General features: G+C 44.3%; 1 protein-coding gene across 3 annotated transcripts; it reads left to right on the top strand.

The window, feature by feature from the left end:
* The first annotated feature begins 5,620 nt into the window (after nucleotides 1–5,620).
* AEBP1 (AE binding protein 1) lies at nucleotides 5,621–26,279 on the top strand. Of its 3 annotated transcripts, none has more exons than XM_012539771.3 (21): nucleotides 5,621–6,263; nucleotides 10,628–10,939; nucleotides 14,037–14,114; nucleotides 14,297–14,365; nucleotides 14,690–14,809; nucleotides 15,068–15,142; nucleotides 16,284–16,361; nucleotides 16,491–16,574; nucleotides 16,854–16,910; nucleotides 17,152–17,261; nucleotides 17,467–17,606; nucleotides 18,573–18,657; nucleotides 18,826–18,970; nucleotides 19,364–19,449; nucleotides 20,170–20,293; nucleotides 22,490–22,686; nucleotides 22,923–23,102; nucleotides 23,430–23,781; nucleotides 24,487–24,626; nucleotides 24,857–24,956; nucleotides 25,283–26,279. In XM_012539771.3, exons 1-21 carry the CDS (start codon nucleotides 6,017–6,019, stop codon nucleotides 25,861–25,863), a joined length of 3,360 nt encoding a protein of 1,119 aa, XP_012395225.1. In that variant the 5' UTR covers nucleotides 5,621–6,016; the 3' UTR covers nucleotides 25,864–26,279. The 3 variants fall into 3 exon arrangements, with proteins under 3 accessions (XP_012395225.1, XP_023350332.1, XP_023350331.1); XM_023494564.2 differs by having other exon boundaries at nucleotides 5,621–6,302; nucleotides 14,300–14,365; XM_023494563.2 differs by having other exon boundaries at nucleotides 5,621–6,302.
* Nucleotides 26,280–26,353: the final 74 nt, after the last annotated feature.

The following is a 26,353-nucleotide window of genomic DNA, read 5'->3' as shown; positions in this document are numbered from 1 at the left end:
CAACAAAGACATCACTGGGGTTTCTTTTCTTTTCTTTTTTTTAATAATAGCTTTTTATTTTCAAAATAAATTTCAGTCAGTTGCAACTACCTTTTATAGTCACCAAACAATCTAAAATAACCCTTCAAAACAGGTGCTTCTCATTCAATCTACCTGCTACATATGTGTATGTATATAGATAGATAGATACATAGATATATAGACAGACTCTTTTTCCTGGAGATTGCAAAGGTTCTCTCTGTACCAACATATAACTACCCACTGACTTTCTCTCACATCAATGCCCAAGTTTTAGCAGCAAATGAGGAATTAGAGTTCTAATCAAAGAAGACAAATTTTTATCTCTTAGGAGTCACTGAGACATGAAAGAATGAAACCCATGGCACTGGATGGGTTTTTGCTTCATCAAGAAGTAGTTACCTCAGATTTATCTCATTTCCCTTTTTGACACGATTACTAAATTCAGAGATGATAGGAATGCTAAGGGTATGGTTTATCAAGATTTTAGCAAATCTTTTGATAAAGCATCTTATGTTATTCTTGTGGAAAAGATGGAGAGATATGGATTAAGTGAGAATGTAGGTGGATTTAGAACTAGTTGAATGTTCAGATTCAGAGTAATTGATTGTTTAATGTCATTATAGAAGGTTTCTGGTGGAATAACACAGATATCTGTGCTTGGCCCTATGCTGTTTAATTTTTTTTTTTATCAATGACTTGTATAAAGGCATAGATAACATACTCATCATATTTTTGGTTGATATAAAGTAGGAAAGGATGGGTAATATAATGAGCAGATTCAGGGTCCAGAAAGACACATATCTGTAGAGGGCCAGAACTCTGGAGAAGTATACTTAAAACAAGGTTGTTAACTCAGTGGAATTGATGAGATAATGGTTCTCTAGTTTACATATATCTATATAATCACTTCAGTTTGATATAATGATATAATCACTCTAGATTGGCTTATACTCAGTATACTGTAATGATGTAATTGTAATAGGGTATTTAAGGGCTGAAAGAACTGGGGACAAAGTCAGACTCAGACTGAGACTGGTTGAGACTGGCAGACTGTCAAAGCTGCTGGAGGAGACCAAGTCAGACTATGACAGACACAGACTATGAAGGAGAGAATAAAGACTTTGGACTCTATTCTTATTCATCTTCGTGGTGACTATGCTGATAAGACCAAGGTCTTTCCTGAGGACCTCCAGAAAACTAGTCCAAACATTACACAAATCTTTCAGGAATAGGGAGAAGATAGAACCACCATCATATACCATCCTTGTTGAACTTCACCTATCTAATGCAGTGCATTCAGTTTTGGCCTCGTGATTTAAGAATGTTGGCCCCAAAATGTCCAATCTGTAAGAAAAACCACTGAGGCAGAAATCTGAGCCAATAACCATTTATTTAAAAGGCCTGGGCCCCTTTAATGAATAGAACCCCAGATGTTCCTCAAGATGAAATGCTCCCTTCCTCCAGGGTCTTAGTTTTATAGTACTATAGGAGTGGACAATATAGATGAAGTAATCTAAAAATAATCTCATTGATGGATAGACCTTGCCCTTGTATTTTCTGGGACCCTGAGCAAGACACAGAATACTATTGACAAATGAGCTGATGAGCAGACCCGACAGACTTATTTTTTAAATAGTATTTTATTTTTTCCAATTATATGTCAAGAAAAATTTTAGCATTCATTTTTACAAGATTTTGAATTCCATATTTTTCTCCCTCTCTTCCTCCTCTCCCCTCTTCAATCTAGATTATATTGTATTTTCTTATTAGTCACAGTTGTGAAAGAAGAAACAGATCAAAAAGGAGAAAAATCACAAAAAATAAAGCAAAAGTTATAAGCTTTGATCTGCATTTAGAGTCAACCAGTTTTTTTATCTGGATTGGGACAGTATTTTCCATCGTAAGTCCTTTATACTTTTGACAGACCCATCTCAACATTTCCTACAAGGGTATTCTACCAAGACAATGAGCTGATTCATAGGCTGGGCTGATAAATGTCAAAACATCTCCACAATTGGCCAGTAGAAAGGCAGGGCACAGGCTAGCAAACAGGGTCACTCATTGACCAAATGTTTATAGTCATCTCCTCATGTTGAGGAATAAGGGGAGTGATGAAAAGCAGAGGGGCAATGAAATAACTGGGGGACTTTCCATATCATTACCTCCATCACACTGGGCTTTGTCCCCTATTCAACTGGAAGAAAGGGTAGAGGTCCTAGTTAGCTTCCTATGAAGTTTACTTCCTAAGCAAGTGAACTTATAATGAATTTGTAATTTATAGTTTAGCTCATTTTATAAGAATTTGGGGCCTTTTATAAGAAAGAACCTAACCTATTTAGTTCTTCCTGAATGTACATATATTAATTGATTAAATGTATATTGATTAACATGTACAATATTAGTAATTATCAATAATTACTACTTCTATGAATCCATTAGCTAAATAAACTATTAGCTTAACATTATAATAATTAATTAATATTGTATATTTATATAAAAATAAATAATTAGCTTAAATAAAGATCCAATCATCTATTTCAAAAAGAACATTAGTAAACTAGAGATTGTCCAAAGAATAAATAGGATACCATATAAAGATTGAAGGAACTAAGCATGTTTAGCTTGGATCAGGGAACAATTGGGGAGGATATGATTAGAATTATTCAAATATTTGAGAAATGATTAAACTGTTTCTGTTTGACAGAACCAGTAAAGGTGACTGAAAGATGCAAAGAGGGAAGTTTAGGCTTTGGAGCTGTCCAAAAGTGGAGAGGGATGTTTAGAAAGGCGATGGCTTCCCCTTTTTTGAAGGTCTTTATGAAGAGCTAGATGATCATTTATTGGCTCTCTTATAGTAAGGATTCCCGTTCATATGTGGGTTGGACTAAATGGCTATGAAGGTTCCTTCCAACTCTTAAATTTTTTAATCTCATTGATCTTTTTTCTGGAGCCTCAAAAGAAAAAAGGGAGAGTATACTTGCTTACACCACATCTCTGGCCCCTATACTGCCTCAAGACTTCCCTCCTGTCTTTTCTTACTGACTTCTCTTTCCTTCCATTTCTATATCTAAATTGTTTGTGAATGTTCTAGACCTGTGTACACAGATGTTGAGAGAGGGAACAAGAAATTTCTCATCCATCAGTATCCTAGGCCTTTGTCACAATAAATATTTTGAGATGACACACTTAAGAGTAATTATTTCCTCATTATTGCCATGAGAGCCAACTAAGAAAAAGAATTTCTTTCTCTGAATCCAGCTGTCAGTCCTCAGACCAAGGCAAGGTTCCAGTATTCAGGATCAGAGTATCCCTGTCCTTCAATGTATGAGGATAATAGCCGAACTCCAGAAATTATCCCAAGCTATGGCTGCCTGATGTAAGACACTTATGGACCTCTTTATTTGACAGCTGTTTCTTATATCACTTACTGTTCATGAAAGGCTTTAAGCCCACTTGGTAACACATTTGATATCACCACATAAATTCCCCCACTCATGGAAAATAAAGTTTTCTGATATTAAAATGTATTCTGATAATAATCAATCAACAAGTATTTATTAAATACCCACTATGTGTTGAACATTGTACTAAACAAAGTTTGGAAGACAAATAATGATTGGCATGTCTATGGTACAGTAAAGTAATAACTTACACATGTGGTGTTTTAAAGTTTGCAAAGCACTTCATATATATGTACATGTGTATATATATATATATATATATATATATATATATACATATATATATGTTTCTTTTTATACATGGCCCTACAATTATTATTGCTTTCATTTCATAGGCGAGGAAACTGAGGCCTATAAAAGTTGAGACTTGGCCATGGTCACAACTTGAATCCAGCTCTTCTTGACACTATATTTATTGTTTGTTATTCTATAAAAAATACATGGTTTATTTTAATATTTTATTTTTTAAACAATTTTTAACATTTGTTTTTAAAACTTTGAGTTTCAGATTTTCTTCCTTCCTCCCTACCCCCTCCCACTGAGAAGGCAATGTGAAGTTATGGAAAATATTTCCATAAAAGTCATGTTGTAGAAAAAAAAAAGATTTCCACCAAAAAATACACTCAAGAAAAATAGTTTTTAAAAGTATGCTTCAATCTTTATTCAGATACAGTCAGTTCTTTTTCTGGTTTTGGATAAGATTTTTTTTGTCATAAGTCCTTCACAGTAGTCTTGGATCATTATGTTACTGAGAACAGTAAAGTCATTCACAAAACAATCCCCCGACATTGCTATTACTATGTACACAGTATATTTCACTTTGTTTGAGGCCATGGAGGATTTTCCAGGGTTTTCTGAGTGTATCCTGCTAACCAAAACTATGTAGTTTGGGAGAGTAAAATGTTACCTTCAAGAGTGTTCCAATACGGTTCCTCATGATAGAGTGGTGCAATGAAAACTGTACCATTTAAATCCTAGCACCACTTCTTCTCAAATCCTATAGACAACAAACCTGAATTTGATCCAGTCTCTGCCACTTACTATATGTGAGATTTTGAGCAAGTCATCTTATCTTCTTTGATCTCAGTTTCCTCATTTATAAAATGGGGGAAGGAATTAGACTATAAGCTACTAAATCTATGCTCCTCTAGCTCTAAATCTATGGTTCTCTAACTTCAAGTCTATTGTTCTAATCACCTAACCAATTCCAGCTCATAAAAATTAACCAAATATTTTTCCTTCCTCTCTCCATTCTCTGAATTCCTGCGCTCTAGGAAAGTTTGTCTTGACAAGTCCTACTTGCATCGAGTTTTGACCTGAGCCTTTCTTCGAATGTCCTGAGTCTTTCCTTTTGCTTCTGGTCACCCAAACGTTGTAGTGACTATCTTCTTCCCTACAGTTAGTCTTTTAGCCCATACAACCATAGATTTAGAGTTGACAGGAAGAATAGGGGTCATCTAGTCAAACCACTTTTATTTGATGAAACTAAGGCTGTAGAGACAACTGCTTTGCTCAAGATCACATACGTACCCAACTCCAAAATCCAGCATTCACACCCACTGTATTGGGAAGGCCCTCTCTCCTTCCCTTCTAGAATTCTTTGTTCTTCCTTGGGTTCCCAGGGCCAGAGTTGGGTTTGGGACTGGAGGAGAGGGATAGGGGGAAGGGTCTCCTCGGTTCTGCCTCCAGCGTGGCGGCTCTAACAGGGTCCGGGCGCAGGGAGTAGGAGGCTGGGGAGAGAGGGAGAATGGGGGAATAGAGCTGAACCCAAACCGTCACCTAGCTGGGGCCAGGGTTGACTTGGCTATTACTGAGTGGGTGGGGAAAGTGGGGTCCTCCTAGGGGTGCCGGGCAGGGGAAGTGTACGTGGCTCAGGCAAGGAGCCCCGGGAAACCCCTCCCCACAGATCAGGCTCCTGCTCCAGCCAGACTTTTTCTTCGGATGATGTCTACGGAACTTCAAAGCCGCCAGTCTCTGCCGCCTGGGCCGCCGTCTGCTCCACATTACGCGCCCGCCCACCCTCTCCCCAGGCTGACATTCTTTGGAGCGAGCGCTAGTTTCCCCCCTTGCAGCCTCCTCCGGGGGGCGGCTCCGGCTCCTCCTCCCTCTCCCCCATCCTCCTCCTTCCCCGGCTCCAGAAACCCTGGCCCTGCCTGGACCGCTACTCTGCTCAGCGCCTCCCAATGACCGAGTTGCCTCTGCACCCCCCAGCTCGGGAACTCAGAACAGAGCGCAGCCCAGCGCAGCGCACAATCTGACCGAGGCTAGCGCGCAGCGGCTTACCGCCCAGCCGCCCAGGCGCCTCACACCTGCAGCTAGGGAGCCGCGCCTTACTCCCTACAGTGAATAGGCGACTGGGAGGGTGGCCGTCCCCCGCTCTTGCCCGAGCCCCTCCAACTCTGAGCTCCGAGCTCTAGATTCTCTCTCCAGCCCCGCCCCGCCCCGTTCCATCCCATTCCGTCTCCTCCCATTTCGGTGGTAACTTCGGGCGCCCTAGTAGTGCTGCGTTTGGGGAGAAGGGGAGCTGGTTGGCTATGGCTCGCCCTAGCCCCCGAGGGACCCCGTTCTTGCCCCTGCTCTGCTGCCTCCTGGGGCTGCTGACTCTGTGTCCTGGAGGGAAGCCCCAGTCAGTGCTAACAGACGACGAGATCGAGGAGTTTTTGCAAGGTTTCCTACAGGAGCTGGACCCCCAGCGGAAGGAGGAGGGAGAGGGAGAGGAGAAGGAAGTAGAGCAGGGGTTCCCTGAAACCACTCTGAGTCCCAAAAAAGGGAAAGCAGGAGGTAAGAAGCCAGCAGACACCGGGGTGGAAGGAAAAGAAGGTAAGTGGAAAGGGGGGGGGGGGGATAGCAGACTGCCCCAGATGAGTCTATTGGGACTCGAGCCAGTGAAGGGAGATGGAATGGAAAACCGCTAGGCACCAGCCACGTGCCCTGGTGGGGTGAGGGGAGTTAGAAAGGAGAGAGGGAGGAGCATGGGAGGCGTGGGGGAGCAAGGGACTCCGGGAAGTAGAAGGGCTTGCGCTACCCACCAAGTTCTCTCAAATGGACTGATTCAATCAAGAGATAGGTGGAACGGCCCCAAAACAGGTCGCGCCGGCATAGTTCTCAGCTTCTTTCCATTCGTTTTGGGGCGGGGGTCCTCTTTCGGGGAGACTTTTGGAAGAAGTGTTCTCAGCCTCTTATTCCAATTGACTTAGCTTATGGTCTTGGTCTAGTCAGTCTGATGCATTGACCACACCTCCCTCAACATACAACCTTCACGTCTCTGAGGATTCTCAACTTCTTTGGACTAGACATCCTGGAGAACCCTCTGTCTCTGTGTTCTGGGCTCTCCACACAGGTAGTCTGTGCAAAGAAAGCTTTGAAGGGTTTCCGACCAACTCTTATCCTTCCCCATCTTCATCTTTGTGGAATACAAGTGTTATCTTTCGGATTCCGAGATCACACACACTTTTGGAGGGCTACTCCCTGCCTGGAGCCCGGGTAATCAGAGGCTCCCACTCCTCAATCTTCAATTCTCTCCCGTTATATGGATGGGCTGAAAGTTAATCCCTTTCACCCTCACCCCAACCCCCATTCGCTTACCAGCTCCGATTGTAGCAGAATATTGTAAAACAAAACCCCCAAATCCTCCATCTGGGAATGGAGTTCCCCCTTCCCCTAAACTAAATTAAGCATTTGGACCTCATCTTCTAGGAGCAAATAGTTTTGTTGGGGGTGGGGAATCATCATAAGGAGAAAGAAAGACAGTTCTGGAGATGACTACTGGATTAAACATCCTGGGCCACATCAAGATCATGAGATCATCTAGGTCAGAGCTTCTTAAATTCTTTCCACTCTCGGCCCCATTTAGTCAATGAAATTTTTACAAGACACTGGATATACAGGTATATAAATAGGTAAACTAAATCAAGCATTTACTGTCAATAAATCACAAAGGCATTTATCTTACAACAATTCTTTGATATACATATGATTTTACCATTTATTAATGAGGAAAGCAAGTTTGCATACTAATGAGACTTGTGCTTGTTTATATTTACATAAAGAATTAAATTGGGGAAGTTTTTGATACTGTAAGATGTAGAGTATCTTCAATATTTTTCACAGTTGATTCATATTTTGATATTTCACGACCCTACTTTCAGTTTCTGCAACCCCATATGAGGTCTAGACTCACAGTTAAAGAAGCTTTGATCTAGGTAGCCTCTTCATTTCACTGATGAGAATTGTTGAATCTGATATCATCCAAGTGATAAGTAGCAGACCTGGGAATAACTTCTATCTTTTGACTACACATATCCAGTGTGCTTTTCCTAATATGATTCTGTCTAACTTTATCATTCTGAATCGACTGGGGCTGGAAATTCTAGAGCCAAGCTCTACTTTCCTGGTTTAGGATTGTTTGAGGTTAGCATGGTATAATTGAAAACCAATTGGTTTTTTGGTCAGAAGACCTAGATTTGAATACCAGCTATGTCACCCTGGATCAACCGTATAACCTCTATGAGTTTTATGTCCAAAGTCTATAAAATGAGGATACTTGCACCATTCCTTACTCAGGATTATCATTAAAGAAAGTGCTTTGTAAACCTTTAAGTGCCATATATATGTGACTGGTCAGCATCTATTCTTTCTTCCCCCTACAAATTTTATTCTCAAATTCCCTTTTTCTTATTTCCAGAGTCTTCCTCCACTCTTTCCTCCCTGCTTCCCACAAGAAACCCTAACCAGAGTGACAGAAGGGGCCTAGACATAGAAATGACATCACTTTCCCCACTTTATTTCAGTGATTGAAAGTATTTTAGAATGGAGAGGGGTTTTAGAGTCATTTACCACAGTCCTCTTAGTTTACATGTACAAAAGTTGAGATGCAGGGAGGTTAACTGGTCCCAAGTTAGATACTTAGTTTCAAAGATCTAATTTCTAGTCAGTATTTTTGGGGCTCAGTAATGTTGTCCCTGTGAGGCTTTCCCAACTTTCTAAAATGTTCCATCTTTCCAGTCTCATCTTATTCTTTCCTGGATTCACTCCCATCTGTAGAGGCTGGAGCAGGCTTCCCAAGTTTTCATACCTCACTCAGGTTCCTGCCCCACACTGCTTTTGGACACTTCTGTTTCACAAAGTCCAAAGGAAAGTTTTCCTTTCCTAGGTCACTGTCTGGGTTTTTGATTATTTTTCTTTAGTCTTCCAATATTAGAGCGCTCTCTCTCTCTCTCTCTCTCTCTCTCTCTCTCTCTCTCTCTGAAATTCCTAGCACTGCTTTCCTTATAAGTGGCTGAGCTCTCTCTGGGTCATTGTTTTCCTTTGGCCTTCTCTGGACCTTAGAAGGCAGATCTCTCTCACTTTTATTATCTAGGAATTTTGTCCCAAGCAATTCCCTCTTCCTTCTCCCCCACTCTTTTCTGTTTCCCATCATAAGATTTTTGGTTTCTCCCATTATCCCTCTAGATTAACTGGTTAGCTTCTCTTCTCTGGGCCCTTCCCCCACACTCTTCCCCCCACCCCCACCCCACTCTCTCCCTGCCACAAGATGATCATTTCCTTGCAGTTTCTATCTGCCTGGCAGTGTCCAATTCATGTGACTATCTCAATCCAGCCAGTTGGAATTCACTTTACAGCAGAATGCCCAGAGACCAATAGCAGCTGTCTCAGCATAGCACAGTCCTCATCCCTGTCCAACAAACTTCTGGGCCTGGGCAACTGGTGGCATAAAAAATAGATCATTGGACCTAGACCTGAGTTCAAATCCAGCCTCAGATAGTACTAGCTGTGTGACCCTGGACAAGTCACTTAACTCTGTTTGCCTCAGTTTTCTTAATTGTAAAATAATAGCTTCCACCTCCCAGGGTTTAAGGTCAATTGATCTTATCAATTATCTCAATTGAGATAATATTCCTAAAGCATTTAGCCCTGCCCAGCACTTGTAGATGCTGTAAAAAAAAAAAAATACCAAAAAAAAAAAAAAAAAACTAGCTATTATCATATGGAGTAAGAGAAGTCTTCCTTATGTTAAATTGATTGTCTGGACCTTACCCAGTTCCCCTCCTCCTTAGTGTGAAGTAACATAAAGAACTATGGACTAGGAAGTCAGGAGACTTGGATTCTAGTCCCAGTCCTGACTCCAACTAGCTGTGAAACTTTGGGAAATGCACTCCCTTTCTAGGCCTTAGTTTCCTCATTTGTAAAGTCAGAAAGGCTGGAATAAATGGCTTTTCCAGCTCTATTGTTCTGGAATAGAACATGAAACCATGATCCGCTGCCAAATATTGAGCAACTCAGGAGTTGCCCACTCTGACTCTAGCTGGCTGTCACAGAACTTCCTCAGACCCAGAAAGATGCTTGGTCGATCTTGGGCAAATCCTTTAACTTTTCTGGGCCTCAGTTTCCTCATCTGTAAAATAAAAAAGGTGGACAGCTGACCTCTGAGGTCTTTTCTAACTATAAATCTACTTTAGGGATAATTTTGTTTAACCCTATAATTTTCAGGTGAGTAAACCAAGGCTGGGAAAGGTGAAATAACTTGTAACATAGCTGGCATTTGAACACATGTTCTCTAATTCTAAATCTGGGGCTCTTCCTTCCTTCATTCCTTCGTTACTTCCTTCTTTCCTTCATCCTTTCTTTCCTTCCTTCCTTCTTCCCTGCCTCCCTCCTTTCCTTCCCTTTCTTTCTTTTCTCCCTCTCCCCCTCCTGCTATCATAATCATTGCAGAATATTGCTGTTACTGTATACTGTATACAATATTCTCCTGATTCTGTTCACTTCACTCACAGGCTCTTTCTACTATACCATGCCCCCTTTTTAGACTCTCAGGATTCTCTGTCCTCTTGTTCTTATTCACTTTTCCTATTGATTATAGATAATAGCAGAACCAGGATTAGTCTTCTTTTCTTTCTAAGATATCAGTACCAAATTTCCAGGAACATTTTTCATGGGATTTACTACTCCTAGAAATAACATCCAGAAGGAAAAGCTATGGTGTCCTAGGCCAGAGTATTAGGAGGGTTTAAAGAAACAAGAGAATCGGTGGTCTCTCTACTTTCTGAACCCCTATGTCTCCCTAGTTTTTGGTTTCTTAGGAGTCAGGGAATTATCCCCCCTGGTAATATAAAGTTACTAATGAAGAATTCTTTCTTCCATAGTGCCTCCTGAAAAGGCCAAAGACAAAGGAAAGAAAGGGAAGAAAGATAAAGGCCCCAAGCCCACAAAAAGACCTGTGGAGAATGCCCCAAAGCCTACTAAGAAGTCAAAGGAGAAGCCCCCGAAGGCAACTAAAAAGCCCAAGGAGAAACGACCTAAAGCGACTAAGAAACCCAAGGAGAAACGACCCAAGACCACCAAGAAGACTCCCATTGGGAAAACTCCTCCCACCCTATTACCCCTAGAGGACTTGGAGAGACCTGTAGACCCACCTCCAGTCCTGGAACTCTATCCACATAAGGAAATAGAAAGAGGTCAGTGCCAGGCCCAGAATAGCCAACATGGGGTTGTGTGCCAGAGCTCTTTGTCCTCTCGCTGAGGGCATGGGTGAAGGTGAAAGCATGGGGAGGACACAGATGCGGACAAATCTGGGACATAGAAAGGCAAGGGGAGTCAGCAATGTCTTAGAAGGAAATATTATGGATCCATACCACAACACATGAATAATGGCCTCTTCCCCACCCCCACCTACCAATGTAGAACAGCAAATGTTGAGTTTGCTCTGTGCCAAGAAATCAGGCTGGGGATACTGAGACAAAAATCAAATTCTGTCTGCCCTCAAGGAGATTATCATCTATTTACCTTATTGAAATCATCTCTTATCCTACTAAAGGAAGCTCCAGAGTCTAGGGTGAGCTGTGGTTTCTGGTCATTTATGAACCTGAGCTTATTTAGTGCCATGGTTCTAGATACCTCCCCTCTGCCCAAGCCATGTACTCCTAAAGACCTTTTGAGCTTTGGGATCCATTTTATTTCTTATTTATTTTAAATAGTTTATTGATGTGGTTTTTCTTTTAACACCACTGTCAGTTCCCTCCCAGTAGATCGCTTCATTATAACAAAGAGGTTCAGGTTGACATAAACAATGCATTGACTGTGTCTAATGGTCATTTTATACCTGGAGTTTGCTCCCACTGTACCAAGAGATACTTGTTTCACTTATAAGTATCTAAAGCCAAGATTGGTCACTACACTGATCAGAGCTCTGATGTCTTTCAGTGATTTTTCTTCTTTTGCCTTATTGCAATCTTGTCTGAATTTTATTTTCTTGGTTTTTAAGCACAATTCTCCAAAGAACAAGCCATTTCCATGCTTCTAGTCCCACCTACAGTAGATAGACTGTAATCTAACAGTCTCTTACCCTACCAGGTCTTGCCTCTGCCTAACTCGGTCCCATTCATCCCAAGCTCACAATCACTGTGTTGGTGGACTATCTTTCCACTCCAGTTGTCATGTATGAGACTGGCCCTAAATTCATCTCAGGAGCAGGATGAGCAAACAGTTCAAATCCTCAATTCAGGACTTACATATTACCTTAATGCCTCTGAGGGCCTTTTGTCCCCTCTTCTTCCTCAGAACTAGGACTGATCCCTGCTTTCAGAGATCAGGTCAGGAAAAAAGTAAGGAATGAATACTCTGGACGGTTCATTGGAATCTAGTTATTCCTCCCTCTGGTGAGTTCTTGAAAGTACTGCCTAGGGCAAGAGGCACAGCTTGGGATAAAGATATAGAATCGTGGAATTAATCAATCAGACAGTCAATAAATACACATTAATTGTTTAAAATAAGCCTAGCACTGTGCTAAGACTGGGAATATAAAGACAAGCAAAATAGTGCCTAAATTCAAGAACCTTGTATTTTAATAGGAGAGAGAAGACATTTATGTCTGCATACATACAGTATACATGTACACAGGTACATATATATATATATATATATATATATATATATATATATACACATAGCTAAACACGAAGTAACCTTAAAGAAGGAGATAGTCAGTGAAGGGACCAGAGAAAGTCTTTTGCAGAAATTAGTGCTCAAGGTCAGTGTTAAAGGAATTCAAGAATTCCATAAGGCAGAGATGAGAAGGAAGAGCAGTACAACCACAGGAAAGGCATGGAAATGAGAAATTTAGGATCATGTATAAAAGACCAACTAGTAAGCCAATATGGGTTGGCTATAGATAAATATGTTAAAATCTTGGAGAGATAGAAAAAAGTCATTTTGTAAAGAGCTTTAAGGATGGATAATAATGAATGATATTTGATCCTAGAGGTAATAAATAGAAGCCATTGGGGATGTTGAGTAAGTAGGATAACAATAGTCAGACCTGAGCCTTAGGAAACTTACTTCAGTAGCTCTGAGGAGATTGGGTTGGAGGGAGGAGGTACAACACTTGATTTTTCAGCAATTTCAAGTTTCAGAGCATTTTATGCCTAGAAGAAACTACAGAAATCATTTAGTCCAGCTTTCTTATTTTGCACTTAAGGAAACTGACAACCTTGAGGAAAAGGTTGAATAACTTTCCCAAGCTTAAATGGCCAAGCTAGGATTTAAAACTGAGTCATTTGACTCCAAATCCAATGCCGGGAGCTATTTTGAATTAATAAATAATCAAGCCAAGTCAAGTTAAGAAGCATTTTTAATAGGTTTCAATGTGCCAAAGGGCAGTTAGGTGTCACTGAGAATAGAGTGCCAGCTATGGAGACAGGAAGACCTGAGTTCAAATTTGACCTCGGACATTTAGTAGATATGTGACACTGGACAAATCATTTAAACCTGTTTGCCTCGGTTACCTCTTCTTAAAATGAAATGAAGGTAGAAATGGCAAACCACTCTAGTACCTCTGCCAAGAAATCCACAAATGGAGTGGAAATTGGGGTCTTGAAGAATCAGATGTGACTGAAAATAACAAAACAATTTCATGCATCAGGCATTGTGCTAAGCACTTTCGATACAAGCATGAACATAAGCACAAAGAAAGATAGTTCCTGCCCTGAGCTCACATTCTAATGGGGGAGGGAAGACAACACATAAAAAAAAAAAAAAAAACAAAAAAACTGAAAGGGAATGGGTGAGATGGTAAAGATTCAGCATGGATGGGGGAATGGTAGAGAAAGCTTTATGCAGAAGAGTCAGAAGTTTATTCTGGAAAGGAATAAAGACATGGTTTGCCTGGACATCCTTCATAAAATGGAATTTCTGAAAGGAACTAGCCAATCAGAGACAGAGGCTGCAGGTGGAAGGCATCTTAGGACCATCTGGCAGCAGGGCGTATCTGAGCAGCCAAAAGGCCTCTCTGAAAGTTCAATGGACTCAAATCACTTGTCCATATGCTATCATAAGGATTCCTTTTGAATATGGTTGTTGGACTATATAGTACCTTTTAACTATAAAATTCTATGATTCTGTGATTAAGCAGGGAGCAGAGAGCAATGCTTACATATCAGGGAAAGTAATATAGCTTTTGGTTCTTGTTGGTCTTGGGGGAAAAACAGGGAGCCCATTACTCTGACAAGAGAATAAGATAGGATTGCATCCTCTTGTATCTCTGGATCCTTGTTGCAGGTGGGGCCATCTTCCCACTCTGGGAGGATCAGGAAAGAATGCATACAGATTTGGGAGGAGAGAGAGAGTTCCAGCCAGGTGAGTCTTGGCAAGACCAGCTATAAATACCCTCAAGTCCTAGAATTTTTTACTTGTATGCTCAGCTAAAGCCTCCGCTCCAAGCCCAACTTCTGCCTCCTTGCCACTTGGGATCATTGGAGCATGAGGATGCTATAATCAGAGTTTCCCAGGCAGGGCTGTAACCAGTGTTTTCTCTCCAGAAGAGGAGGAGACAGAGCCACCCACCTTGGATTATAATGACCAGATCGAGAGGGAAGATTATGAGGACTGTAAGTAGAATTTTTACTTTTGAGAGGGAAGGAGGAACTGCCCCCCCAGTTTCAGCGCTGGCCAGCACCTAGAGTGCTTGAGTTGGACATAGAATGAATAGTCCCTGTGGGATTGGAAACATCTATTTGGCCATGGTACCACCGCATTTGATATTCTCCCTGGTGTAACAAGTTGTGAGAGAGACCATCATTCCTATTTCTATTCTCAGGCCTTCATTTGTAGCTTCATTCCTTTTTGCCTGAGTCTGTGCTTTCCAGACAGCCTCCATTCCCTGGCAGGAATACTGCCTCCATCCCCACCCCCCAATTTTACTCCTTTCTCAGTTGAGTATGTACGAAGGCAAAAGAAGCCCAAGCCCCCTCCAAGCAGAAAGAAGACTGAGAGACCTCGTCCAGAGCCCCCTAAGGAGGACCTGAAACCAGAACTTCCAGAAGAGAGACCAGGTAAGGAACCTGCTTCTTCTTTTTTGGAGTTGGGGATGTGGGGACTAGAAGCAGTTAAGAATTGGGAATATGCAGGGTGGTGAAAAGAATGGATGAGATGGAGGGAGGGGCAGGATTAGAGATGGAAAGGGTCCAAAGGGAGTATTTGGGGAGGAACAAAAGCAATCACAGTAAGGTGAAGAAGGCAAAGAATCAGAGCAGAGGGACATGGGTATTCAAAGCTAAATTATTCTTTTCTCCCCAACTTCCTATTCATAGACAGCTTTAAGCCCCCCCCACCTCTCCCAATTCCCGATTATGGAGATGGCTATGTGATTCCAGATTATGATGACAGTAAGTATTCTCCCTGTGTTCCCATGTTGACCCTTTCCTCCCCATTTCTCACTCTCAGCTCTGTCCCCAGATTCTTATACTCTGGTTTGTGACCCCTCCTAACTGAATGTGGGGTTACAAAATTATGATTTATTATCAGTAAATGTTGATTTATATACCTATATACCCAGGATCACAAAAATTACTTGGGTGAAAAGGAGTCATGCGTAGAAAAAGTTTAAGAAGTCCTATAACCCATCTACAATACTTATTTGGCCTCTGGGAAGTGGGGATCTATGTCTCACAAGTGTTAGAGTGGGAGGACCTGATGGAAGAACTAGAGATGCCCTGGGATTAACTCCGTAAATGGACACTGAGAAACTGAAAGAGAGTGGAATTTAATATAACAGCAGTGCCCCATGGTAAGGTGAAACTCTCAACTCCCTTGGCTTCTGTGATTTAGTTCATTGCTGACTCCCCTCTTCTGTGACCCTGTCTCCTTTGCTGGTTTCCCTTCCTCTTCTACTGCCCAATAGTAGGAATCCCAGTGACACCATGCTCAGTCCTTTTCTTTCTCTCTTTTTGACTTTTACAGTTAACTCTATTCTGGTGATTTCGGTTTGCATCTTCAGCTCTGATCTCTCACCTTGGCTCCAGTCTGGCATCTCTTACTGTCTCCAGGATGTTTGTACTCAGATGTCTCAATCTCCCAAAATATAGCTTGTCCAAAACAGCACTTATCTTTCATTCCTTTTCATTCTTTCTTCCCTTCCCTTTTTCTCAACCTTTTTCCTATTCACCTTCTTCTTCACCTTTTTCCTTCCCCACCCAGATATCCATAGTTTGGGTTAGTGGATACTACCATTTCCCCATCTTTCTGACTCTTTCCTCATCTTTGGACTCACTCATTCCATTATGGAGCCTCATCAAATGAGCCTTTAAAACATCAAGGAGCTTAAAGCTAGTCATGTTCTGTTTGTTCACACATTTAAGTTTAGAGGGTCTGGCCAGTATCACCATCTGCCTTGTTACCTCCCACAGTGCTGGGCTCTAGAGGTACTCTAAATATTTTGTAAATAAAATTAAGAAAGAAGGAGAGTTTTGAGGGAAAGGAGGGGAGGGAGTTGTGGAAGTCTGGGGAATAGCTGGTTCTTCTTTGCAGTGGACTATTATTTACGGCCACCCAGGCCCCGGAAGCCAGACAATGAGTTGGAGACGGATGAGGAAAAAGAGCAACTGAGTAAGAAAATACAATCCCCCATTTCCATATCCCCTTTCCTCAAACCCCATTGCCCACTCCCTTCCCTGAGCCATTGAGGTACAATGACTGACATACCTCTGTCCCTCCCATCCATCCCCTCTTCTGCAGAAAAACCCAAGAAAGAGGGTGGTGGCCACAAGGAAGAGGAGCCAGATGAGAAGTGGACTGAGGAGAAGGGCAAAGACCGGAAAGGTGTGTGTATCTGTGTATCTGTGTGTGTGTCTATGTGTATCTATGTGTCTGTGTGTGCGTCTATGTATCTGTGTGTATCTGTCTGTGTGTGTCTCTGTGTGTGTATGTATCTGTGTGTGTCTGTGTGTGTGTCAGTGTGTGTGTCTGTGTGTTTTGTAAGGGGATGGGAGAGGGAGGACAGGAAGCTACTCCCAGCTCAGCTATGAAGAAATAGACCTCCCTCCTAAGCCCATGCTTTCTAGATATCCCTCACTTTGCTCTTACCTATATTTCCTGTAGGGAAGCCCAAGAAACCCTGGGAAACAGAAGAAGAATGGAGTCCAGTGGAAAAAGAGAGTGAGTGACCAGGAGCTAGCCTGGAGAATGGGCAGGTGGGCACGGGCCCATGCTACACAGCGGACAAGAGTCTGGCTATCTAAGCTTGGGGTGGGGTCGTGCTGGCCCAAGGGCTTTCCTTTTCTGGGGAGCAGGAGGGCATCAGCTGGTCTTGGGGGGATCTGTCCCAGGAAAAGGTGGGTAAGGGAAGGGGTGGGAAGGGGAGAAGACTGCAGGATGAGGGGGCTGTGTTCCTTTTTAGAGTGCCCTCCAATCGGGATGGAGTCACACAGAATCGAAGACAACCAGATCCGGGCCTCCTCCATGCTGAGACATGGCCTCGGTGCCCAGCGTGGGAGGCTCAATATACAGGTGTAGTCCTTGGCCCCAGGTTCCCACCTTTCCTGTCCGGCTGTCAGTGCCCCTCCCTTTTCCCCGGGAGAATCTTCCTTGGGTCCCCCACTCTTCCCACTGTTCCCCTCACCACTGACCCCCGCTCCCTGTTCCTATCCCCCTCGGGGTGTGGGGGTCGCGGTCACTCCCCATGCTCAGGCCATGCCCCTGGCTCACCGGACAGGCAGGCACCAATGAGGATGACTACTACGACGGGGCCTGGTGTGCCGAAGATGACACCCAAGTTCAGTGGCTGGAGGTGGACACGAGAAGGAACACCAAATTCACCGGTGTCATCACCCAGGGCCGGGACTCCACCATCCAGTACGTGTCCGGACAGTCAAGGGGAAGGGGGGGGGGATCCCCTGTGGATCCAGGGTGCACATGAGGAATCTGGAATGTTTCTGACTCCAACCCCATCCTTCTCCCCATGATAAGAAGCAAGCCATACTGGTAGATGTCCAGTCCTAGCCTCAGATTTCCCATCTGTTCACTGACCCTGACCCTGAGCTGAGTGTCTATAAAGGACTGAAGTGCCTTCTTTAAGATGTAGCCACAGGGCAGAGGTGGTAAGGGGTATTATTTCTTCCTCTACCATAGAATAGAATGGAGAGCACTGGGTAAGGTAGAGCAGGGCTTCTTAAACTTTTCCACTCATCACCCCTTTTCACTGAAGAAATTTTTATGTGACCTCAGGTACATAGGTATAGAAAATAGGCATATAAGTCAAACATTTACTGATAACAAATCATAATTTCGTACTCCACATTCTGTCACAAGATCCCACATGAGGTCACAACCCACAGTTTAAAAAGCTTTGAGGCAGAAGATAAGTCAGTGAAGAAGTTAGTAGACCAATTAGACTCTGAAGAGTTTATATAGACTTATAACTGAAAAGGGGTCCTAGAGATTGACTCATCTGAGCCCCTTTGTGCAAATGAAGAAACTGAGATGTTGAAAAATCAAATGGCTTACCCAAGATCACAAGGCAGTATGGATCCAGGATTAGAACTCAGGTCCTCTGATTCTACAGGTACTCTTCCCACTACACCACTTGCCAGTTATTAAACTCCAGGGCTTGGCTTAAGCCACAGAGGGGACCCAGGGAAGCCTGTAAAGGTTAAAGGAGAATCACCTCTCAGTGGAACTTGTTAGCCACAGCATGTTCTTCTGATGTCAGGAACCAGAGAGGATGGAAGGCTCAGGTTGGGCTTAGGGGAAATCAAATCCTTTGGAAACCCAAAGAGGGTGGACAGCTTCTAACTGCAAATCTGTCTCCTATTTACACAGCGACGATTTTGTCACCACCTTCTTCGTGGGTTTCAGTAATGACAGCCAGAACTGGGTGATGTACACCAATGGCTATGAGGAGATGGTGGGTGCTTCTGTGTTCTGAGATTTTTCCTCTCCCCGCCCCCGTGCCACCTCAAACCAGTGCCTGGGGTCCCCATATCCCCTGATCCATCTCCCCCTCCTTATAGCTGGGCTGTCACAGGGCTGGTTATTGGGAAGGAGCATCGCTAAGAGCTGGATCTCTCCCTAGACCTTTCATGGGAATGTGGACAAGGACACTCCTGTGCTGAGTGAATTCCCAGAGCCTATTGTGGCCCGTTTCATCCGCATCTACCCACTCACCTGGAATGGCAGCCTCTGTATGAGGCTGGAGGTACTGGGCTGTCCTCTGACTGGTGAGCATGGTCTCGGGGCAGCAGAACTCCATTTCTCTTTGGGCCAGCAGGTCCCTGTTGAGTAGTAGGCATTGAGGTTTTCAGAAGAAACCAATTTAGATGACTTCCAACTCTAAATACCCATTTCTCAAATGGGTCTATTCTATGGCTCAAATACCCACAATAAGATAACCATTAAAGTTTGCAAAGTGGGGCATATACTTTTTCATTTGGGCTCTGCTTATAGGCACAGGAGTTACTGTTACAGGGATTTTATAGATAAAGGAGGTAGGTAAGTGGCTAAATGACATGTGTACAGTCAAGTCACATAGCTCATGTCAGAGGCGGGATTTAAACTGAGAGGTGGAGGGGATTCAGGGGTAGTCTTCAACCAAGACCTTTTTCTCTCTGCAGCCATCCACAGTTACTACACTCATAATGAGGTCACAACCACAGACAACTTGGATTTCCGCCACCACAGTTACAAGGACATGAGGCAGGTGGGGATGTTTTATCTTCCCATATCCTGGTTGTCCCCATATGTCCCCCCTTCCTGCCATCTCCATAGCTCTTTGGGCCCCAGATGAATCCCAGACCTTGTTTTGTATCCCTGCCATGATGCCTGCTTTCCAACCCTTCTCTAGTGCAAATAGCCCTGAGCTCTGGCAGACCCCGATTACCAGCTGCTCAGGGGCCTAACATGTTAAATTAGACTCTGATTCAGGGGTCTAACATGTGGTTGGGGAAGCACTGATGTTTCCCTCCCAAGCCTTGGGTTAGGAAAAGTACATGCTTTGATGGGAGTCAGGGAGAGATACTGCCAGGGACACTGATGTCCTAAGGGTTCCTCAGGTTGGCATTGTGGGCATGTACATATTCCCTTTGCCCCCTTCTTTCCTTGGGGATTGCTCTAAAAAATTCTGGTTCGATCTGGGACGCAAAGAACTATTTTAGGGGGCATGTAACATGGATATCACTGCGTTTAGTGTCTCCTAAGCCCTGAATAATGGGGACCACAATTCAGGACAGGTGAACTCATCTGAAAGGGTACATCTTAGTGGTAGGCCCTGACTATCATCTACTTTTTTTGTTGCCTTAGGGAGGTGGCGCTGGGGGTGTCCTTCATATGCTGGGAAGGGAGGGAGAGGACTAAACCTGGTTACACTGGGTAGGTAGATGGATGGCAGTGATGTGATTCTTGTTCTTTCTTTCCTGCTCAGTTAATGAAGGTAGTGAATGAGGAATGCCCCACCATCACACGCACCTACAGCCTAGGCAAGAGCTCCAAGGGACTGAAGATCTATGCCATGGAGATATCTGACAACCCTGGGGAACACGAGCTGGGTGAGCACAGGGCTGGGTGGGGACCAGAACCTTCCATCTATCCCTCACAAGAAATCCTCAGCATCCACCAAATCGGACCATGAGTCCACATTGCCCCCTGGAGGCAGCACTGGTAAGGGACAGATGGTGGTTCTGCCAGTCCTCTGGAGAGATCTTTTTCTAGCAGTAAATGCAGTTCACATGTCCATCCTAAAGTCAGAATGTTATAGAACCGGAAAGCTCTTCTGAAGCCACCTAGTTCAATCTGTACCTAAGGATCACCTGTGCATTCCTAATAGGTGATCATTTAGCCTCCCATGGATGAGTAGTAAAAACTATCAGTGATGGGGAACTCATCGCTTCTCTTGTGCATACCTGTAATTGTTAGGAAATGTGTCCTGATATGGGGCCAGACCCCACTGTTCCAAGTTCTCCCTTTGGGGAACCCAGCAAAATAAACTTAAGCTCTCTTTGAGAAGAATGCCATTTATCCTGTTATCCAAATCTTTTATTAAACCCACCCCATTACCATCCTCCCTCTTTCTTCAAAGCAATTGGAATTAAGTAACTTGCCCAGGGTCACACAGCTCAGTGTGTCTGGGCTAGATTTGAACTCAGATTCTTCTGACTCTAACCATTTAGCTTCCCATACATACTGTTTTTAATCCAGATGTGTAATTTCACTGGTTTACAGAAATACTAATGCATTAACTTCCTCTGGGAATATCCACCAACCTTTTCCCTACAAATTTTGGTCTTAAGAAACCCCCTTTGCCCAACCTGGGGGATTTGTCTAGTCAGATGAATGATTTGAATTCAGATCTTCTTGGCTCAAGGTCAAATCTCTATTTACTATATCATACTGCCTCCCATATCCTTATATATTTGTATATTCCTTCTTCCTCTCTCTGTCTTTCTCTCTAGATAAGTTTCTCCAAACTGCACTAAGACTTTAGGGACATCTTGTATTCTTATTTATACATGTCTATGTACACATGTATCTATACACATCATAACTTTGTGATTTGCCAAGTCCTTTCTTCACCACAATCCTGTGAGGTAGGTGGTACAGCTATTATATTGATTTTAGATATGAGGAAATGGGCTCAGGGGAAGTATCGTACAGTTAGCAAATAACAGAACCAAGGGCCTCTGACACCAAGGTTTCTTATTTATTTATTTATAATACATATTGCTTTATGAATCATGTTGAGAGAGAAAAATCAGAGCAAAAAGGAAAAATCATGGGAGAGGGAAAAAAAACAGAAAAAAGAAGTGAACATGGCATGTGTTGCTTTACATTCAATCTCCAGAGTTCTTTTTCTGAATGCAGATGGCATTTTCTATCCAAAATCTAGTGGGACTGCTTTGGATCACTGAACCACTGAGAAGAACCAAGTCTTTCATAGTTAATTATAGCACATTCTTATTGTTATTGTGTACTGGTTCTGCTTGTTTTGCTCAGCATCAGTTCATGTAAATCTTTCCAGGCCTTTCTAGAATCAGCTTGTTCATCATTTTTTATAGAACAATAATATTCCATTATCTTCATATATCACAACTTGTTCAGCCATTTCCCAGTTGATGGGCATCTACTCATTTTCCAATTCTTTGCTACCACAAAAAGAGCTGCTACAAACAGTTTTGCACATGTGGGTCCTTTCCCCTTTTTTATTTTCTGAATTATGTGTTTTTTCTTTTATCAACAGCTTCACTCATTTTTTTCATATATCACAAATCACTCCAATAATGGAAACCCTCTCTTCTAACCATGTCCAAGTTAAGCTAAAATAAATGATGCCATGAACCCCTCTGATAAAATGTGTGGAATACTATTCCCAAGCCCTCTCTCTCTCTGGGTAGAAAAATGACTTATCCAGGATACTTTTCCTTACATCCCACTTCCTCTTAAAACAATACCCTACCTTTATAAAAATACCTGATGGTTTAAAAAGCATTCTTCCACACTTTTGGCTGGATCCTTACCATGAGCCTATCAGGAAGGCAGGGCAGGAATTATCATTCCTGTTTTTATAGATGAAGAAACAGGTTTAGAGAGTCTATGATTTGATTTGTCCAGGATTTGAACTCGGATTTTTGGACTTTTTAATTTCACTTTTTTCCATTTGCTGTTTTGCTATGCCATACTGCCTTTCAAGCCCTTTGGGCGAACTGGTGCTTCTGCTGACCATCCCCCCTTCTTCATGTCTATCACAGGGGAGCCTGAATTTCGCTATACAGCAGGTATCCATGGCAACGAGGTCCTGGGCCGGGAGTTACTGCTATTGCTAATGCAGTATATGTGCCGGGAATACAAGGATGGAAACCCCCGGATACGAAGTCTTGTGCATGACACTAGGATCCACCTGGTGCCCTCGCTCAACCCTGATGGTTATGAGATTGCTGCCCAGATGGTGGGTGGGGTTCGGGGGGATCAAGGGTCAAGCAATTTAGGGAGGTGGGGTGGGTAGGGGTGTGTGTGTGAGAGAGAGAGACAGAGAGGGAGAGAAACAGAAAAGGAGAGAGACAGAGGGGAAGGAGGGAGCGGGAGAGAGAAAAATCTGTTGCAAGAGTTAAGATAAGGGACAGAAGGACGGGGACAAAGATGCAAGGATTATTATAATCACTGACCAAGGATAGTTCCTTTCAGGGCTCTGAATTTGGAAACTGGGCATTGGGACTATGGACTGAGGAGGGCTTTGACATATCTGAGAACTTTCCGGACATCAACACAGTGCTGTGGGGTGCTGAGGAGAGGAAGTGGGTCCCCCATCGGGTGCCCAACAACAACTTGCCCATCCCAGACCGCTACCTTGGAGCTGATGCTACGGTGAGCCCCACCGGGTGGTTCTCAGGACCTCCTTCAGAGCAGAACAGAGCCAGAGATGCGGTGTCAAGCAGTTCTTCCCCCATCTTCATCTGACAGGGAGGGGATGGAATAGCCTTGGTTCCCTATACAAAGTTTCAGGTCCCATTGTCAGTGGGGTTACTGAGAGACTGCTCCCTTTAGTTTTGTGGGGACCAAAGGGAACAAGTTAGACATCAAAAGGGGAGTGTTTCCACTGCCCCGCTAGGTTACAATGGCTAGTAGCGAGATCTCCTGTGAACCGTTTCTGTACCACTCAAACACTGCTTTCCCTTGCCCCCTCCCCCACAGATAGCTGTAGAGGTCCGTGCCATCATCGCTTGGATGGAGAAAAATCCCTTTGTCTTGGGCGCTAACCTGAATGGGGGTGAAAGGCTGGTGTCCTACCCCTATGATAAAGCTCGGACCCCCAGTCAGGAGCAGCTCATGGCAGCAGCCATGGCAGCCGCCCGCGGGGAGGAGGAGGACGAAGCGTCCGACATTCAGGAGACACCAGATCATGCCATTTTCCGCTGGCTTGCCATTGCCTATTCCTCAGCCCACCTCACCATGACCGAAACCTACCGTGGAGGCTGCCAAGCACAGGACTACACAAATGGCGTGGGCATTGTCAATGGTGCCAAGTGGAATCCAAGGGCAGGAAGTAAGTAAGGAATCTGGTAAGAGGAAGAGGGAGCAGGACATGGCTGAGAAAGAGAGGAACTATCCTGTGGCCTCCATCCACCATTCTAAGCTCAACATCCTACAGCTAGATAGCTACTGGGGCTGGGAGTCAGCACATGATGGGATGAGCCCCATTTTGGTCCTCTAGAACATTTCGCATTAAATCTTTGGGTAAATCTCAGTGACAAAGAGCTAAGATGTGCTGGGTATGAGGACGTTACCCCTACATTTTCCTTATTACTTTGTCACTGTCTCAAAGCCAGCTTTAAACTACATGGGACAGGCAAGTTCTATGGCTACATTGGGGATTCCTCTGTAGGCTTTTTTCCTATTTTTGGAGGTGAGTTAGAGGGCTATTCTTTTACCCAACAATCCTATGCCTCTCGAAAGGGATCTACTTTTCCAAAGCCATTCTAGACAGGGCAGGGTCTTCCAGGAGTACCCAATTCACATTAAAGTTCCTGTACTGGCTTGACAAAGTAGCTGCTGTCCTCCACTCAAGGCCAATGTGAAAAGAGCATTTCTTGTCAGGGTGCAGGGACCCTCTGTCTGACATGACTAGAAATCCCTGTGCACAAGTAGCATCAGTAGTGGGCAGGCAGGGGGTGTCGGAGCCAGAACTTGGGCTGTGACCTGAAACAGGGCCACCGGGAAGTCACCAGTTTCTTTGTCTCCCAACCCCCAGCTATGAATGATTTTAGTTACTTACACACCAACTGTCTGGAACTCGCAATCTATTTGGGATGTGACAAGTTCCCTCATCAGAGTGAGCTGCCCCGAGAATGGGAGAACAACAAGGAAGCACTGCTCACCTTCATGGAGCAGGTGGGACAGAGGAGCATGAGTGGGCCTCCCAGGGAGAAGAGTGGGGAGTGGAGGAGAACACATGACGGGGAGAAGTCCTGGGAGAAAGCCCTGAGTGGGAGGTTCTAGGCTCTGGAGAACTGGGTCATCAAGGCAGTGCACGGGCCATGAGGCTTAAGCAAAAAGAATGGTGGATCCCGTAAAGTCACAGTAATTTTAGGGTTGAGCCTAAGGCTGCCTCTTCCCCACAGGTGCACCGAGGCATTAAAGGGGTTGTGACAGATGAGCAGGGCATCCCCATTGCCAATGCCACCATCTCCGTGAGCGGCATTAACCATGGTGTCAAAACAGGTATGTGGAGCCTGGGATGCCCTTCTGCCTGTCCCTGTGGTCTACCCTCTCCTGGCTGATTTTCTCAGAGAGAGAGCTCTTACCCATCTCCGAGGTTCTCATCAATAAGGGGAAAGTGACCACTTCTGCACTCTCCAGATCTGAGGTGTTCTTTTTCAATTCTACCCAAACAGGGATGGGAGGACCCCACTAACCCATAAACCTGGTCCAGTGAAGTTACAGATTCTCTCGATACTGTAGCCAGGAGGGGCTCGGATTCTGGGGCCTCCCTGCCCAGGGGAGGTTGCCATGACTTTCCTGACTCGTGTCTATGTCCCTCTTTGTAGCTGCTGGCGGCGATTACTGGCGCATCCTTAACCCAGGCGAATACCGAGTGACGGCCCGGGCAGAAGACTACACTCCCAGCTCCAAGACATGCAATGTGGACTATGACATCGGCGCCACTCAGTGCAACTTCATTCTGGCCCGTTCCAACTGGAAGCGCATCAGGGAGATCTTAGCGATGAATGGCAACAGGCCTATTCCCCACATTGATCCTTCTCGACCCATGACCCCCCGGGAGCGCTTCCTGCAGCGCCGTCGAATGCTGCACCGCATCAAGATGCGCGAGCAGATGCGCCTCCGCCGCCTCAACGCCACGGCCAGCCCCTCCCCCAGTCCCACAGCCAGCTGGTCATCTGCCTACCCCACGGCCCAGAGTACCACCCTGGAGCCCTGGAGCCTCCGACCTCCCACTGCCCCTACCTGGGAGATAGAGACAGAGACTGAGACCTATACAGAGGTAGTGACTGAACTGGCCACAGAGTTAGAACCAGAGCTGGAGCCAGAGGAAGAAGAGCTGGCCACGGGCACAGCCTTCCCCTTCACCACAGCCGAGACCTACACTGTGAACTTTGGGGACTTCTGAGGGCCTGGCTTCTACCACTGCCCCTACCCACTGCAGCACACCCACTGACCCAGAGCTGGCCGCCACAGCCAGCTCAGCAGCCTCCAGAGAGCAGAAGGCAGAACCCCTGTCCAGACCCTGCTGGGAGTCACCCAGTTTTTCTCCTAGCAGCCTTTCTTCAGGGTACTGGCTCTCCCCATTTTTAGGCTGAAAAGAATGTGAATCTACCACGCACCAGAGATGATGGGTAAGGGGGCCACAGGTCTGCCAGTTGCCCTGGCGGTAATCTGGCCTCCATTCCAGTCTTAGCTGTAGAATCTGGACTCCTGGGGTGAGGAGAGATGGGATCAGAGCAAGCAGAGGCAGTAGAATGGAGCTACCTTCCTGTCCCCTTTACCATCCTGCTATTCCAATAAAATAAGCTCTGATGACAAACATCTCCTTATCTTTGTTCCTGGCCCAGAGAAGGAATTGGGAATATTATTGGCAGGCCCATGGAGAAAAATCTTTA

Source organism: Sarcophilus harrisii, chromosome 2 (assembly GCF_902635505.1).
Source record: "Sarcophilus harrisii chromosome 2, mSarHar1.11, whole genome shotgun sequence".
Classification (NCBI taxonomy): domain Eukaryota; kingdom Metazoa; phylum Chordata; class Mammalia; order Dasyuromorphia; family Dasyuridae; genus Sarcophilus; species Sarcophilus harrisii.
The sequence above is the reverse complement of the archived record's forward strand: the minus strand, read 5'-3'. Positions and strand labels throughout refer to the sequence as shown.